Source organism: Archocentrus centrarchus, chromosome 13 (assembly GCF_007364275.1).
Source record: "Archocentrus centrarchus isolate MPI-CPG fArcCen1 chromosome 13, fArcCen1, whole genome shotgun sequence".
Taxonomy (NCBI): Eukaryota; Metazoa; Chordata; class Actinopteri; order Cichliformes; family Cichlidae; genus Archocentrus; species Archocentrus centrarchus.
Window position 1 is genome coordinate 42,951,723 of NC_044358.1, and position 16,525 is coordinate 42,968,247.

The window sequence follows — 16,525 nt, forward strand, 5'->3', positions numbered from 1 at the left end:
TTTCCGCTCTCCGAGTTTAAGCTCGATCGCCATCGGGCAACTGTGTGCGCCGCGCTGCTCCTCAAAGTAAGGGCACCCTCTGCAGAGAAAGCAGCAGAATCCCATGTGGAGTTTTTTTTTTTTTTTTTTTGATAGCACAGATAGCAGCGAGTGTCTTGTGGATGATGAAAAATGTGTGGAACACTTCTCAGTCAGGAAAAAAACCCACCAAGATCAAAGTAGACCTGAGAAGCGCACACAAGGCAACTACAGAAACCACTCTCATCCTATGAGGTAACCTGGCGTGCACCTCCAGAGAAACGTGAGAAGCTACTTGTCGGGTCCACACAGCCAGCAACGTTGTGATTAACCTGTTTAGTCCTTGTGTGTTTCCGGCTACTTTATCAGTCAGATAATAACAATCAGGAATAAAAATCAAAGCATCAATATAAGGACTCAAAAATGTCAGCAAATTCCTGGAGGGAGACTGCTGAAACTATCGGAATAGATGTGAAGGAGCACACAACCACAAGGTAATTAATACACATAATCCAGCTACACATGCATAAATGCGGACACGAGGTCAGCCACTTCCATAGGCTACAGAGGCCGCAAAGACCCTGCAAGTCTAATCAGCGAGCATCTAACCAAGTAGCTCCAAAACAGAAGCAGCTTCAGGTGGTGGAGAACATCAGGATGCAGCTGGAGTTGAGCTTTGACTCCTTCAAAGAGTTTGTTTTTGTCAAACACCACATGTAGCTGTTGTTAATCTGCTGCACTGATGCTGAACTTTATTGGGGAGTTTATTGTAGAATTTATTGAGTTTTGGAGTTCATATTTTTCTTTGTTTCTCCCTGTTGATGTTCATGTGTGTCCTTAATATTGCACACATTTAGCACATAGTGCTGCTGTCTTGTGAACAGTTGGTTGTTGAATATATTTCTTTAAAGGGTGTCTTTAAAGGTTACCTGATTAAGTATGAAAATACTAAAACTAATACTGAAACTAACTAAAACTAAGCATAAAATCAAAAATAAAAACGAGTAAAACCACTCTAAAAAATAATTAAAAACTAACTGAATTATAGAATAAAAAGTATAAAGCTAAAACTAAACTATAATGTAAAATCCAAACTATTATAACCCTGTTCCTGACCTGTCTGGTGTGTTCTTTGGACTTCATGATGCCTGTTTACTCCCAATATTCTCTTAACCAACCTCTGAGGGCCGGCGTGGAGCAGCTGTATTTGTACTGAGATTAGATTACACACAGGTGGACTCTTTTTAGTCATTAGCAGTCATCAGGCATCTTCTGAATGCAATTGGTTGCACTCAAGAAAAGCGGGCTGAATACTTTTGCACACCGCACTTTTTAGTTTATTTGTAAAAAATGTTTGAATCATGTATAATTTTCTTTCCACTTCACAATTGTATACCACTTTGTGTTGGTCTTTCACATTAAATTCCAGTGAAATATATTTATGTTTGTAGTTGTAATGTGACAAAATATGGAAAAGTTCAAGGGGTATGAATACTTTTGCAAGCCACTGTAAATATATGCTGTTTATGAAATATTTGATTACATTCTCCTGCTCAAAGACCTGGATTTTTTTTCCCCTTAGAAATTTAACAAATCAATCAAAACCCATCTCAGGGAGCTGACCTTAAACTGAGTACAAGTATGAAACTCTTCATTGGATGTGTGTGTGAGCAGGGTTGTATTCTCCTCTGTGGACCTCAGAGTGACAGTCATGACCAGAGTCTCACTGGGCTGCAGGAGACTTGCACAGAATCTGGTCTCAGCTCCAGCTTCAATAACTGCAGGAATGGCCACCAGGTACTGCCTGCAGACACAGACAGATGTACACACAAAACATTAGATTTGACAAAAAAAAAAAAAAAAAAGGGGGGTGCAAACCAGTCCTCATGCTAGACAATTACAAATTTCACACAATAGGTCATATACAAAAACAAACTCTATTTTCCTTTATTCCTTTATAAACTTACGGTTCAGCTCCCCCCTGGTCCACACACATCCAGCTCAGGAGGACACACAGTGTCCATGTCAGAATCCTCGAACAACCCATGACTGACTGCATTGATCCTCAGAGTCAGTCTGTTAAATAGTCACCTCCTCAACTGCCTATCCCCCTCCCACTTTGCACAGACACCAGTACCCACTGAGTCATCATGCAACCCACTCTATTTGATTTCCAGAAATCTTTAAAGTCAAACATTTACAGATTTACCAGCTGCAACTTCTGATAATTCAGGTGAGACTCAAAACATAAAACGTTTGTCACACAAAAGTTAGTGCCAGTGAACAGTAAAATGTATAAGATACTCATGATGTAGATTTTGTTGGTCCCAGAGACTCATTTAGTACCATATGCTGTTTTAATAATTATAGAATGTTGAAAGCTAGTTTAAGTATTTAAAAGTTTCATTTACATTCTAAATAAGTCTATTATTTATCTAATAGACTCTAATTTGTTCATGTAGATGGGGAGTCTTCTTCACACACTAAGGTCGATTTATGGAGTTCCACAGGGTTCTGTGCTAGGACCAATTTTATTTACACTATACATGCTTCCCTTAGGCACTTTTATTAGAAAGCATGGCATACATTTTCATTGTTATGCAGATGATACTCAGCTTTATCTATCCATGAAGCCAGATGACGCACATCAATTAGTTAAACTGCCGGAATGTCTTAAAGATATTAAGGCCTGGATTTAATTTAACAGCTCCGCCTGTGATGGCAGCAAGGCCGTGGGACACTTATCTCTTGGATGGCTGTTCTGAAATGCTCGTTATATGTTTGACATGTAACAACATGTCAATTTGGCCCTAAATTGACTCTAAATTCTAAATTTATTTACAGCACTTGTCATTGTGTTAAATGTGCTATAGAAATAAACGTGACTTGACTTGACGTGGATGACCTCTAAGTTCCTGCTTCTAAATTTAGAAAAAACTTAAGTTCTTGTACTTGGCCCCACAAATCTTAGAAACATGGTGTCAAACCAGATACTTACTCTGGATGGCATTACTTTGGCCTCCAGTAACACTGTGAGAAATCTTGGCGTCATTTTTGACCAGGATATGTCCTGGTCAAAAATGTTACATCAATATGCAAGAGTGCTTTTTTGCATTTGTTCAGTATTTTTAAAATTGGATGCATCCTTTCTCTGACTGATGCTTTAAAGCTAATTCGTGCATTTAGTACTTCTAGGCTGGATTACTGCAATTCATGATCATCAGGCTGTCCTAAAAGCTCCCTGAAAACCCTTTAGCTGACCCAAAATGCTGCAGAATAGAAAGAGAGCATATTTCTCCCATATTGGCTTCTCTTCATTGGCTCCCTGTTAATCTAGAATAGAATTTAAAATCCTTCTCCTCACATAGAAGATCTTGAATAATCAGGCCCCATCTTATCTCAAAGACCCCATAGTCACATATCACCCCAATAGAGCACTTTGTTCCCAGACTGGTGGCTTACTTGTGGTTCCTCGGATACTTAAGCATAGAATGGGAGGCAGAGCCTTCATCTTTCAGGCTCCCCTTCTGTGGAACCAGCTCCCAGTTTTTTTATATTTGTGAGACAGACAACCTCTCTAATTTTAAGATTAGGCTTAAAACTTTCCTTTATGATCAAGGGCTGGATCAGGTGACCCTGAACCACCCCTTAGTTATGCTGGAATAGGCTTAGGGTGCTGGGGGGTTGCACTGAGTGTTTTTTCTTATTTACCTCTTTTTACTCTGTTTATTTGCCACTCAGCATTTAATCATTTGTTTTTATAAATCTCTGGATTTCTTCCACAGCATGTCTTTTCTCTCCCCTTAGCCCCTACCGGTCACAGCAGATGACTGCCTTTCCCTGAGCCTGGTTCTGCTGGAGGTTTCTTCCTGTTAAAAGGGAGTTTTCCTTCCTACTGTCACCAGATGCTTGCTGATAGAGGGCCGTTTTGATTGTTGGGTTTTCTCTGTAATTATTGTAGGTTCTTTACATACAATACAAAGCCCTTTGAGGCAACTGGTTGTGATTTGGCGCTATATAAATAAAATTCAATTCAATTCAATTAAATGTTTATATAAAGTGCAGATATTCCACTGTTCTATACTTCCATTTATGGTAACACTGGAAGGAAAGAAGAGTTGGTGACTGTAACTATTGATATTTTCCCAAATCTGGGGAGAAAATAGAGTAAGTAAAGTGTTGCAACAGTGCCCTTTACCCAGCTTAGGATGTTCGAGTTTGTCATGTCAACAGCTCCTACCCTAATTTCCACAGCCAAAGTTGGTAAACTTTTGTGAAGCCATACCTCAAACATAACTCATGGATTACAACACCGTAAGAAATATGCTTTATGCTTAAAATGAGGCAAAAAGCTATTTGAATTCACATAAAAATGAATATCATCAGTGAGGACAAAGAGAGCTGATATTTTAAATGAGTTTATTCCTTGCTTTTCAGTTGTAATAGCTCACTTTTAAATAACAAATAAAATTGATATTTACAGGGACTGGGACATCCAAGCTACCCAACATCTAAACTGCCTCCTGTGTCGGGCTGTAATGCTTTTTGAATATGTGGAATAAGTATATTGTATTTTGGATCATCTACTGTTGGAAAATTAAGCTCTGTGCTAGTGATAACCATTCTTTATAATAATTCTGCTTATGTATATACTGCTCATTGAAATGAGTACTAGTGATGAACAAAGATGAAGACGAAACCTTTGTATCACTTCTTAAGGAACTTTTGCATTGACTGAGTTTTCCTCTGAAGTAACGAGAAGCTGACACAAGTGAAAGGTTATGCTAATGTCATATATTTTACTTTAGCTACAGCAAGAGGCCATATGACTGTTTTATGTGTTTTATTTGAAATGTTTTCAGTTGGAAATTACACTTCAAAATACCCAAATATTGTTTCCCACTCAGATGTTGTACTTCCAGTCTGAAGTACAATTGGTCTGGGTGTAAAAAGGAAGTTTCCTTTTAAGGTCATTATGAATTAACAGTTAACATAGCTTGCATATGTGATTTCAAGAGGTTTTAATCTTGAAGTACAAAATCAGACTGACTTGATACTGATGTGGACTGTCTATCCGAAGTGAAATTAGTATGTAATAACACAGGACATTTCTCTGGCACAGCATTGTGAATTAGGAAGACACAGCTTGTAGATTACATTTTAAACGATTTTAATTTTGAAATAGTAGTTGGTTTCTTTTACTCCTCTTTCAAACCATCTGTCTTCATCCAAAATGTTAACACTGGCATCCGCAAAAGAGTGCTATTTGTCCTTTAGGCGCAGATGTAGAGCTGTAAACATCACTCTTTTAAGGATTTCCAAAGAACTGTTGGTCAAGCCCATTTTAGAAACTGCAACAATGTCTGGCACCTTGGAAGCAAAATACAAAGAAATGAAGGGTGGTTCAAGACTTTTGCACTGCACTTTATCTATCAAACCAAATAGCCAGTGTACCAGTCTTTGTTAGTGTTGCATTTTACTGTTTTATTTTTCATGTTCTGTATAGATTTTTAACACCATGTTTATCATCTGATATAATCTCTGACAGAAGTAGGGTGAACTCCTGGGGAAATCATTCTGTGTGCGGAAACAAGTAAGTCACATGACCCACCAAACTCTCATATTTAAGTTTTTGTGAAAAGTGAATTTTATTGAATTCTTGGTGTATATTAAACCTCATATCCCATTTTGACTTTGCTTTTTCATGGAGTCTGTCCTCTACTGTTCCAGTGCCTCGTTCCCCTCCTGTTGTTTAGTCAGTCCTCTTTCTATATGTAGAAATTTACATCAAAACACTAACTTCTGCCCACTGTGGCACTGTGGCTGCCCACTCTCTCCTTCGCTTTTTGTCATTTTCATTGAGCCACTAGCAGCAGCAATCCAACAAAATGCAAATATTAAAGGGATTCAAACCGAAAATACGGACCATAAAATTAGTCTTTATGCTGATGATGTATTACTTTTCCTTGGGAATTCACGAGCTTCTCTTTTGAAAACTATCACGCTGATAGATAAGTTCTCATCTATGATTACTGTATCAATTGGAGTAAATCAACAGTTTTGCCTCTGAATTGTAATTTCCGTAACACCTCTAAGACTCCAATAAAGTCAGGAAATATTAGATATAGGCTCTCTGACTTGGTATGATTTTATTAAAAACAATAGAGGATGATCTATCACGTTGGAATAGTTTACCTATATCACTCATGGGGAGAGTTGCCACCATAAAAATGATGGTTTTATCAAAAATTAATTATCTGTTTTCACTGATCCCAAATAAACCTTCTCTTGCTTGGTTTAATTTGATAGATTCAAACATCTCAAAATTGTTATGGTAAAACAAACAGTCAAGAATAAGCTTAAAAACTTTAGAAAAGCCAAAACACAGTGGCGGTCTGGAATTACCAAACTTTTATTACTATTTCTTAAGCAGTAGATTGCAGTACATTTCAAAGTAGATCAACTCAAATTCATTAGACAACCCATGACTGGATCTAGTACAGGCACTTTGTGGAAAAATAAAAATCTCAGATCTACCTTTCATTAGCCCTAGTATTAAACAACATAACTGCTATAAAAGCCTTAGTATAAACACCTCTCGGACAGCCTTCACTTATCCCCTGTAAACTAACACCCATTTGGAACAATCCAGATATTTGTCAGAAAAAGAAAATGCTGAATTTTCAGTAATGGGTGTAAATTACAAAAATTTCTTAGAAGATCATGTTAATTTAGAGAGAATGTCTGCTTCTTTTAAAAACCAGTTGGAGGAATTTAACTCTCTTTGGTTCCCACTGATCAGCTCCATTACTTAGTGGGGGTGGTTGGCTGTGGGCTCTGCTTCTGATGTGCTTTGTAGGCCGTTAGGGGAGGACTTCGGGGGCCTTTGCATCTGGTAGCCCCCTGAGACTGGAGTCCTGTGGCAGCCTTCTGGTGATGTCTATGTGCTTGTCCTGGTTGATGGTGGTGGGGGTTTGGATGGTGCTGCCTTACAGTCCTAGGGTGTGGGCCGGGGGTGGCGAATGGCTGGTCTTCTCTGTGTGGCTCGGGGGCTGGGGTCTAGGGCCCGGGCCCTGGGGCCGCGCTGGCTCCCGGTGGGTCCCCCCCGGCGCTGGGGGGGGTGGGGGGTGGGGGGGGGGGGGGTGGTCTCTGCTGTCCCAGGCACACCACCAGGTGGGTTGGGTTTGTCTGGCCTGCGTCGGGGTGTACGGTCTGCACTTTTGGGGCTCTGGGGTGCCTGCATTGTGGGGGGCCTGGTGGAGGGCCCGGTGGGGTGGTTGGAGGGGACAGGGCACCGTATTTCCAACTCAGGCCAGATTGTCCTGTCTTTTGTTTGTGTCTATTGTCGAGTGAATGGGCTTCTAGTGAGAGCAGGCTGCCCTCTGCGGTGGGGGCAGTGGCACTGGTCTCAGGTGCCACTGCAGTATATGTGCAGTATTTTTAAAATTGGATGCATCCTTTCTCAGACTGATGCTGAAAAGCTAATTCATGCATTTATTACTTCTAGGCTGGATTATTGTAATTCATTATTATCAGGCTGTCCTAAAAGCTCCCTGAAAAGCCTTCAGCTGATCCAAAATGCTGCAGTTAGAGTACTGACAGGGACTAGAAAGAGAGAGCATATTTCTCCCATATTGGCTTCTCTTCATTGGCTGCCTATTAAATCTAGAATAAAATTTAAAATCCTTCTCCTCACATACAATGTCTTGAATAATCAGGGCCCATCTTATCTTAAAGACATTATAGTCCCATATCACCCCAACAGAGCACTTTGCTCTCAGACTGCTGGCTTACTTGTGGTTCCTAGGATACTTAAGAGTAGAATGGGAGGCAGAGCCTTCAGCTTTCAGGCCCCTCTTCTGTGGAACCAGCTCCCAGCTTGGATTTGGGAGACAGACACCCTCTCTATTTTTAAGATTAGGCTTAAAACTTTCCTTTTTGATCAAGCTTATAGTTAGAGCTGGATCAGGTGACCCTGAACCACCCCTTAGTTATGCTGCTATAGGCCTAGGTTGCTGGGGGGTTCCCATAATGTTTCATTTCATTCACCTTATTTGCTTTGTTTATACTCCACTCTGCATTTAATCATTAATTGTTATTAATCTCTGGCTCTCTTCGACTGCATGTCTTTTTTTTCTCTCACTCAGCCCAACCAGTCACAGCAGATGGCTGCCCCTCCCTGAGCCTGGTTCTGCTGGAGGTTTCTTCCTGTTAAAAGGGAGTTTTTCCTTCCTACTGTCGCCAAGTGCTGCTCATAGGGGGTCGTTTTGACTGTTGGGTTTTCGCTGTATTATTGTAGGGTCTTTACCCACAATACAAAGCACCTTGAGGCGACTGTTGTGATTTGGCACTATATAAATAAAATTTAATTGAATTTAATTGAATTGACAAAAGACAAAGAAACATCGTTACTGTAAAAAAAAATATATATGTATATATTTTATAATAAAGTTCATATGTTGAATTATCGGCAGTTAAAGTGACTTTATGAAATGTGGAGTTTGGCCTCCTTTTTTTCCTACGTCATGGGTAAAACTGCTGGTTATGTGTTTCTGTTTACTTTAGTCTTGTTTGGTCATGATAATCTGTCTTTATGGGAAAAAAAGATTTTTGTTTGTTCTTTCTTTTGGGGCTGTGGTGGGGCATGTTTAAACATAATACAGTGCAAAGGTTATTAAGGGAAATTAAAAACTTTTTCAGATGTCAGCATTTTTTTGGGTGTGTGAGTGGGGATACTTAAATGACAGGAATTCAGATTTTTTTTTTTTATTAGTGAACTTAACTGGCGCTCCAGGGCCTCTGAATGTACAACACAATGAAACTTGAAGTAGATGGGCTACAGCAGCAGAATATCACACTGGGTGCCATTCCTGTCAGCTAAGAACAGGAAACAGGAGGCTACAGGCACAGGCTGACCAAAACTGGACAACCGAAGACAGAAAATATTGTCTGCAGTACAAATTCAGCTGCAACACTGGTATAGACAACATGAAAGCATAGATCCATCCTTCCTTGTATCAATGGTTCAGGCTGCTGTTGGTGGTGTAATGGTGTAGGTTATATATTCTTGGCACTGAAGAAACCTGCTACCAGCTTATTCCCCACAGGTTTCGGCATGTTCGTTTATCGAACAGGAATAAGACAACACAACGAAATAAGGAGTCCAATTATTAAATTTAATAAAGCCATTTCAAACAGTTTTACAGATTAATCCGTATGGGTCTATACATACGTATACGTATGGGTTTTTATAGATTAATGCATATGAGTATGACATGAAGTTCTGGCACATTCTTTTTCAGCTTACAGTTTCATATAGTCACAGCTTATCAAGCTTGGTTACATCATATACAAAACAAAATGTGAAAAACAGAATTTCAAGAGCTGGGTGACCTCGATATCTCCATTTCTGTCATTGTGTAGTCTCCATCAGTGTGGTCCGTTGCCCAATGAGAACACAAAGTTCCTGATGACACGAAACATTATGAGCTTCTATCACTAGCGGAACAAATCAGAGCCGGGCCGGGGGCGGGGCAAATGACCGGGCCCTTTATACCCAAATAATAAAGCTCATCATAACATCATTTTATAACATACACATGCCCAGAACAGCGGGAATGTGTATGTTATGAAGTGCCACTCATGTTAGCTTAGTCCGTAAAAATGCTCCACCTAAGGCCTTTAAGGCTGTTTAACACCGGATGCGTTGCGTAAAAACAACATGAAATTCCGAATCTTTCGGATGCGAACCTGTCGTGTAACCTACATATACACCGGACGCGCTGCGTTTTTGCGACTAAATTGCCCTCATAAAATGCACTGTGAAAGAAAGGAAGCCGACATCAAACGATGATGTAATGAGGTTGTGATTTTTCTAAACAAGAGAAGGAAGAAAAATAGATTCTGGGTTCATCCAACACATTAGAAAGTGGCAGCAGGGAGAGTTTAATGGTTTGATCCAGGAGTTGAAGCTGCATCACGGATGCTTTCGCACACATTTCATATCATCAGTGGGCAGTAGTTGTTGACAGAGTTGGGATCACATGTGAGGAGGCAGAGAATAATTTCAGAGAGCCGACTGACTGAACAGCTGTGTACCTGTGTGTCTGAGGTAAAATAGTACGAGTTTACCGTTCCCACATCACTGTATATTCAGTACATCAGTGCGCGTTTCGAGCGATGAACTCACATGTTGCTAAATGCAGCGCTCTGATTTATTCGCAAAAATGCAGTGCGTCCGGTGTGTATATAGGTTACACAACAAGTTCACATCCGAAAAATTTGAAATTTCATGTCGTTTTTACGCAATGCATCCGGTGTGAAAGGGCCTTTAGAGTGAAAATAAAGCCAGTCAACATCTTATTCAATATTTTACACCTACTACATCACTAAAGTCAGTCGGTCTTGTAAAGTTTTGAGCAACCATGACTCAGTCCTGACTGTGGCAACCTTTAAAACCCCCGTGTAAAACATGAATGATGGGTGATGTATAGTGGGTTGTATACTGTGCACATTGAGCCATGCATATTGCGATATAATCAAGACAGGGCCCTCCTTCTCCACCTCGCCTTGGACGTGACAGAAGCCTGGCTACCTGAAATCTTATTCTCCTCTCCTCTCTCCCATCCGGGCCCCCGCTAGCCACGGGCAGGGGGCGTGCCGCCCTCCCAGCCCCTCCAGAAGCTCCGCCCCTGGCTTCTGTATTTTTTATCAGTTATGTTTATCTTCCAGTCTAAGACAAATTTCTCAGGCAAGTAAATGTATACATATGGCATGTACCAAGAGTATATTCCTTCAGCACACTTTGGGCAAATTTAGCTTTGTTTAAATACAACCTGCCTGAGCATTATTGCTAGCTATATCCATCCTTTTATGACCACAGTGTAACCATCTTCTGATGATGATCATGCATGTCACAAAGTTCAGATTTCTCGGACTATGTCTCCATTCAGCCGTTGAGGCGGCTGTTTATTTGTGATTTGGCACTATACTGTATAAATAAAATTTAACTGAATTGATGTGTCAGTCCATAACATTGAAATCAAATGTTTGACAAACATTAGCAGCATTATGTGCGTGTAGGTTCTCAGCCATCCAGGTCATAGTAGTCTCTGGAGCTTGAAAAAGGGTGACTGAACTTCTTTTTGTTTGTTGAAGATGTTTCACGAGAACTGAAGAAACCTTTTGGATGAGCGATTAGCAGCATTAGCACAATCAGCCATCTTTGGTTTGGAAGGATGCATGGATTCATTTTGAGAGACCCAATTGAGTCTAATAATAGATTAAATGCAGTGTTGTCATTTTCAGCATCTACACAGATGATAAGATCACCTATTATAAATATTTCATCTGAACTGAGGATAAAATCTGTCTGGTGCATCAGGTGCCTGAGAACAACCCAGCACCCAGCAGAGCCCCACCTAGCATGCCAAAGTGGCCTGAGCTCCTCATTCTGGTGATCTTCTGTTGCATAGTTATTCATATCACAACTTAGATGATCTTACCCCTTTTCAATATCTAATGAACACCACTGATGGCATTAACTCCTGGATGTCTGGAAACTTTTTAGAACTTAACAGGCAAGACAGAAACATTTATTGTGATTAATCACCCTGAAACAGTGTGAACAAGTCAGGAATCTCTGGGTTATTTTGGACAGTAATGAATGATTACTGCATGACGAAACTGGTCACAGATGGGATGTTGAGCCAGAGTGGGGCAGAACACGTGGAGAACCAGAGAACCACATGGATTGCTGGCTGTGCAGCAATCAGTGGAGGAATGGTAGCAGAATTAAACAGAGAGTCCAGAGCGTAGCGAATAAATGAGAGCAAATACAGAGTGAAAGGCAGAACATAGTTGCTGATTTCAATGGGTTTCAGGCCTGAGGAGCACAACTGAGGAGGGCTGCCTATTGAAGCTGAGCAGTGTGGATGGTGGATGGGAAAGAGGGTCCAAAGAAGTGCAGGTAGATTTGGGCAGTGTCATTAACTGTTGGCATTCCATCAGTGCAAGCACTGCCTGTCTAGTGAAAACTAAAAATGGACATTAATTATATTTAATATATTTTTAAAAAGAGAAAGGTGTAGACCCATTTTTCTGAACTCATTAACTGTTTGCTTGGTTTTTTGCAGAAATTTGCTCCTCACACGACAGCCACACTACAAACGTGACTTTGTGAGATTCATTATGTAACAATTTTATTCTCATAAATTATTTCTGAAATTATATGAAATTTGTGACTATGTTTTTAGAGCCTTTTATGAGAATAAAACATTTTTTTTATTAAAAACCCTTTTTATTAAAAAAGTTTATGGTTATTCCCATTTGCACATTTTTCATGTTATTTAACAGACTGATTTAACATGTCCATTTTTTGTAATTTTTGGTGATATCTCATGGTTTAAAAAAATAGGGAAATGCTGTAAAAAACTGTTATTTTACATGTTTTCTTGTTTTGTTTTGTTTTGTTCGTGTTGTTTTTTTTTACAGTGTTGGGACTGAAACTCAGATCAGAATGAGTCAGTGAAAAAAGAAAGATTTTAGCCTTAGGTAATTAAAGCTTTGGGTTTAGATTTTGAAATGGGGCAACATTTGGGAACTACAGGTTCATACTGTATATGTTTCACTTGATTCATTTAAAAAAAAACTAAAAAAACCACAGTCATTTCAATTGTTCAATTCAATCAAACAATTACAATTGCCCATAGTATGTTGACATGCACCAGTTTGTTTCAGGTTAACATACAACATATACTCCTAAAACTAAAGCAAAGTGACACTAGCAAACCTGTGGAGATGCAGAGACCAGTTTAAGGAGATCATTTCTATCACTTTGATGTCCATTAGCCTTAAATTTTCATACTGAAGACCTATGATATTTATAAACACACACACACAAACAGGCATATATGTGCTTAAACAGTATATTTATTGAAATGCATGTTTTATCTTGAGTGGTGACCTCTGGACTGACCACAGGGCTTTCTCTAAGCTGCAAAACAAGAATAAAAAGTAAGAAAGCGATTGTGTTAAAAGGGTCACTTTTTAAGTCTAAAACAGTGCAGAATTAGCTCTACTATTAAAAGACTTATATTTTTAATTCCATTTCATCATGTTATTAATGAAAAAAAATTGTATAAGGGTAAAAAATTGACTTTTGTTTAAATTAAATTAAATTAAATTTTGTGTGAAATGTTGTGTTCTTGTTATCACAGTTTGCTACCTGCAGTTCCTGGGTAAATATATTCTGTCTCAGCCTGGTCACCTGAGAGACAAAAAACAAAATGGTATTTAAAGAAAATGACTTTCTGTGTGTGCTCATCACATTTAAAACTTGTACTTCAAATTCTGTTAACCATTCAATTTGTTGCACAGCTCCTCTAAGGAGCAAAGTGTGTCAGTGTGCTGTTGCAGTACAGGGAGTTAGAGTCTTACTTGGCTGGTAGTAGTCATAGATCTTGACCACAGCTGGCTTCAGGTTGTCCACTGGGAGCTCCTGAATGATCTCTAAGCTGAGGTTGATGGGTGTGTCCTTTGGTAACTGAACAGAACAGAAAAACAAAGAACACATGCTGTAACAAATACACACATCATCATCATCTGGTATTCCTCACTGGGAATGCTGCTCACCTCCCGTAAATACACCAGAACACGATCTTCTGTTTGCTCAGCACGATCCACCAGTGGAGTACCTTTGAGCTATGAGGAGACACATCCTTCTTATTATCACCACCATCATCACATCACAAATAGACACACAAGCAACATTTCTATTCAGCTGAAAATAATAACTGTAATAACTCACCCTCTTCAGAGACTCTGCATCTGGGACAAATCCAGAGAGCATTTTGATATCCAGGATCACCATGTTTGTAGTGTTTTCCTTTCCGCTGTATCTGTGTTTGAACAATTAAAATATGATTGCACAGAGTTGTAGCCATAGAGGCTTCTTAATCTGGATTTTCATCCACCAACAGTTACTCCACACTAGTAAATAAATATCGACATTTTCATGAGTGTACAAAGCGTGTGACAGGGTGTATGACAGCATATGACAGGGGGGCAACACCCAGCGTTCGCTTTTCAAATAGTCAGAAAATGTTGGTCGGTCTGTGTAATTTGAGCGCTGCCGTCTGACCGCCAATACCCGAAGCATCCACACCACTGCACCATTGCGTGGTCTGCAGCGATATGGCCTCAGGTCTGGCAGATCAGTTCAAAGGCCTCATTGAATTCTGCAAAATAGTCCCATCATCGATTCACAAAATGACTCTACTGATGACAATAGACAGGAACAAGCTGTGAGTGCGGCTGTCTCAAAAGTCGCTAAAGGACGAATCGAGGTGTGTGTGTGTGCTGTCCCCCTCGAAGAGAGGTCCGGGCGATGCCACAGCGCATGAAGGGATGCAGTACGAGCGCCGTATGTACACAGAACACGGTGACCGCGGAGTTTTCAGGTTTCCGGTGTTGAGTCAAAAAGGGATTTCCTTTTTTTTTTTTTTTTAATATTTTTTCTTTGCTTATATCGGTAAATATACAGGTTCACAGGATTTATGAAGGGCTTATATATAAAACGAAGAAATGACTTGTTCTTACCCTCATTAATAAAGAATATATTGTAGCTTCTGTTAAGACGTTGAAGAAGATGGCGACAGACTGCCAGCAAAAGTGTATGCGGCAACCACGCCAAAAGCAACAACAAAACGGGACTCCCTCTGACTCTGCTCTCACTCTCCCTCCGTGCGCGCACACATGTTCAAGTAGCAACAAAACGGTGGGAAATCACAGAACATCTGCACAGAACCATCTAACTTTAACAGAATTGCTACAATATGAAAGTCACTTTGCTAAAAACTGACTGCAGCTTCTACCACGTGACAGAAATGTTCTTTATGACTCAAAATGAATTGATATTCATAAGAGATGATGTTTGAGATATGCTTAACAGATTATAGGTCCACAAGTCATTTACAACAATATAAATAACAGCAATAATTTTTTGGGCAAATACTGGAAATCACTTTTTGGCACAAGACGGCTATTCAGATGACAATTGCTCCACTGCCACTGTGTGCAGTGTGAGGGCATGTACATTTTGCGTACATGCAGTGCAGTACACATTCACATTAAAATTCAAATCAGTTTATTGCACCCTATAAATTCTGATATATAGGTATATCTGTTTATTACAGGCTGTACCCTGCATCTCGCCCTATGACAGCTGGGATAGGCTCCAGCCCTCCCGCTATCCTAAAAAGGATAAGCAGAAGAGAATGGATGATGGATTTTTATTAGTGCAACAATACAATGTTTTACTAGAAAGGAAAGAGTATATTTGATACCAAGAGCTACAGAATTTTTCAACACCACGATGTGTCCTTACAGAAACCCGCAAGAGACATGAGAGAAAAAAAAAAAGAGGGAAAAAAGAGAGAGATGTACTTTTGCGAGATCTCACATACACATACACCCAGCTTGAGCTTTTAATTTAAGAATATATATATATATATATATATATATATATATATATATATATATATATATATATTAGGGGTGGGACTTTAACGCGTTAATTTCAATTAATTAATTACGGGGAAATTAACAAATTAAAATTTTTAACACATTTTAATCGCACTTTGCACCGTGGAACGTTTCTCAGTGCACAAGTTCCAGGCATACAGATTATATTGACGCACGATGTCAAAAATTCAGGGGCCGCATCCTGTGAAGGGCCTGGCCCACATAGACCTCGCAGCCCACGAAGACCGCAAAGGCCGGAAGTGAGCGGCTAGCCTTCATATCAGCTTCGCCTGCCCTCACCTCTGCGTAGCTCATGTCACCTAGCAGCCGTGAGTGTGAAGCACAGCTGTGTAAAAGCAGCTGGTTAAACGGAGAACGAACTTTTTCTCCTTTTTGTGGTTTAATTTTAAATCTTTAATTCAAAATAAGCTGTTAAAACAAGCATAACACATTCCAACATCAAGGAATACAGCTGAGCGAATGATTCATTTCCAACTATATTAAGTGAGACATTAATGTTGAATAAAACTATCCAGTTATGATGCTTAACTTTAATTTCAGGAGTTTGTTTATCACAGGAGCACTTCCACCCTTCGTTGGTCTGTGTAGTAGACTGGTGGGAAAATAAAATTTTGAAGTTTAAGCTTATGTTGTTTAATTCATGAACCAAACTTAAATTAATATTTCTCATGTTAAATATTTAAATGTGATTAAAATGCGATTAATTTTGATTAATTAATTACAAAGCTCCTAATTAATTAGATTAATTTTTTTAATCGAGTCCCACCCCTAATATATATATATATATATATATATATATATATATATATATATATATATATATATATATATATATATATATATATATGATATAGATAAATAGGTCTGTGTCCTCCATCACTGTCATTGTTTATGAGTTGAGTGGCTGAGAGGAGAAAGGGGTGGGGCAGCGCTGTGTTTGTTTGTGGCAATCGAGTGAAGCAGT

The 16,525-nt window shown here is 39.4% G+C and overlaps 2 protein-coding genes across 2 annotated transcripts in view; both read right to left on the minus strand.

Moving 5' to 3' along the window:
* LOC115791197 (alpha-2-macroglobulin-like) overlaps positions 1-2,081 on the minus strand; it is a 72,603-nt gene extending 70,522 nt beyond the window's left edge. The window contains exons 1-2 of the mRNA XM_030745335.1: positions 1,986-2,081; positions 1,642-1,822 (exon numbers count right to left, since the gene is read on the minus strand). Coding sequence (XP_030601195.1) covers positions 1,642-1,822; positions 1,986-2,077 — 273 coding nt within the window. The 5' untranslated portion in view covers positions 2,078-2,081. The remainder of the gene's footprint in view (positions 1-1,641; positions 1,823-1,985) is intronic.
* Positions 2,082-12,930: 10,849 nt separating this feature from the next.
* LOC115791196 (alpha-2-macroglobulin-like) overlaps positions 12,931-16,525 on the minus strand; it is a 43,309-nt gene continuing 39,714 nt past the window's right edge. The window contains exons 32-36 of the mRNA XM_030745334.1: positions 13,826-13,916; positions 13,651-13,719; positions 13,456-13,561; positions 13,244-13,285; positions 12,931-13,012 (exon numbers count right to left, since the gene is read on the minus strand). Of these exons, the coding sequence (XP_030601194.1) occupies positions 13,008-13,012; positions 13,244-13,285; positions 13,456-13,561; positions 13,651-13,719; positions 13,826-13,916 (313 nt within the window). The 3' untranslated portion in view covers positions 12,931-13,007. The remainder of the gene's footprint in view (positions 13,013-13,243; positions 13,286-13,455; positions 13,562-13,650; positions 13,720-13,825; positions 13,917-16,525) is intronic.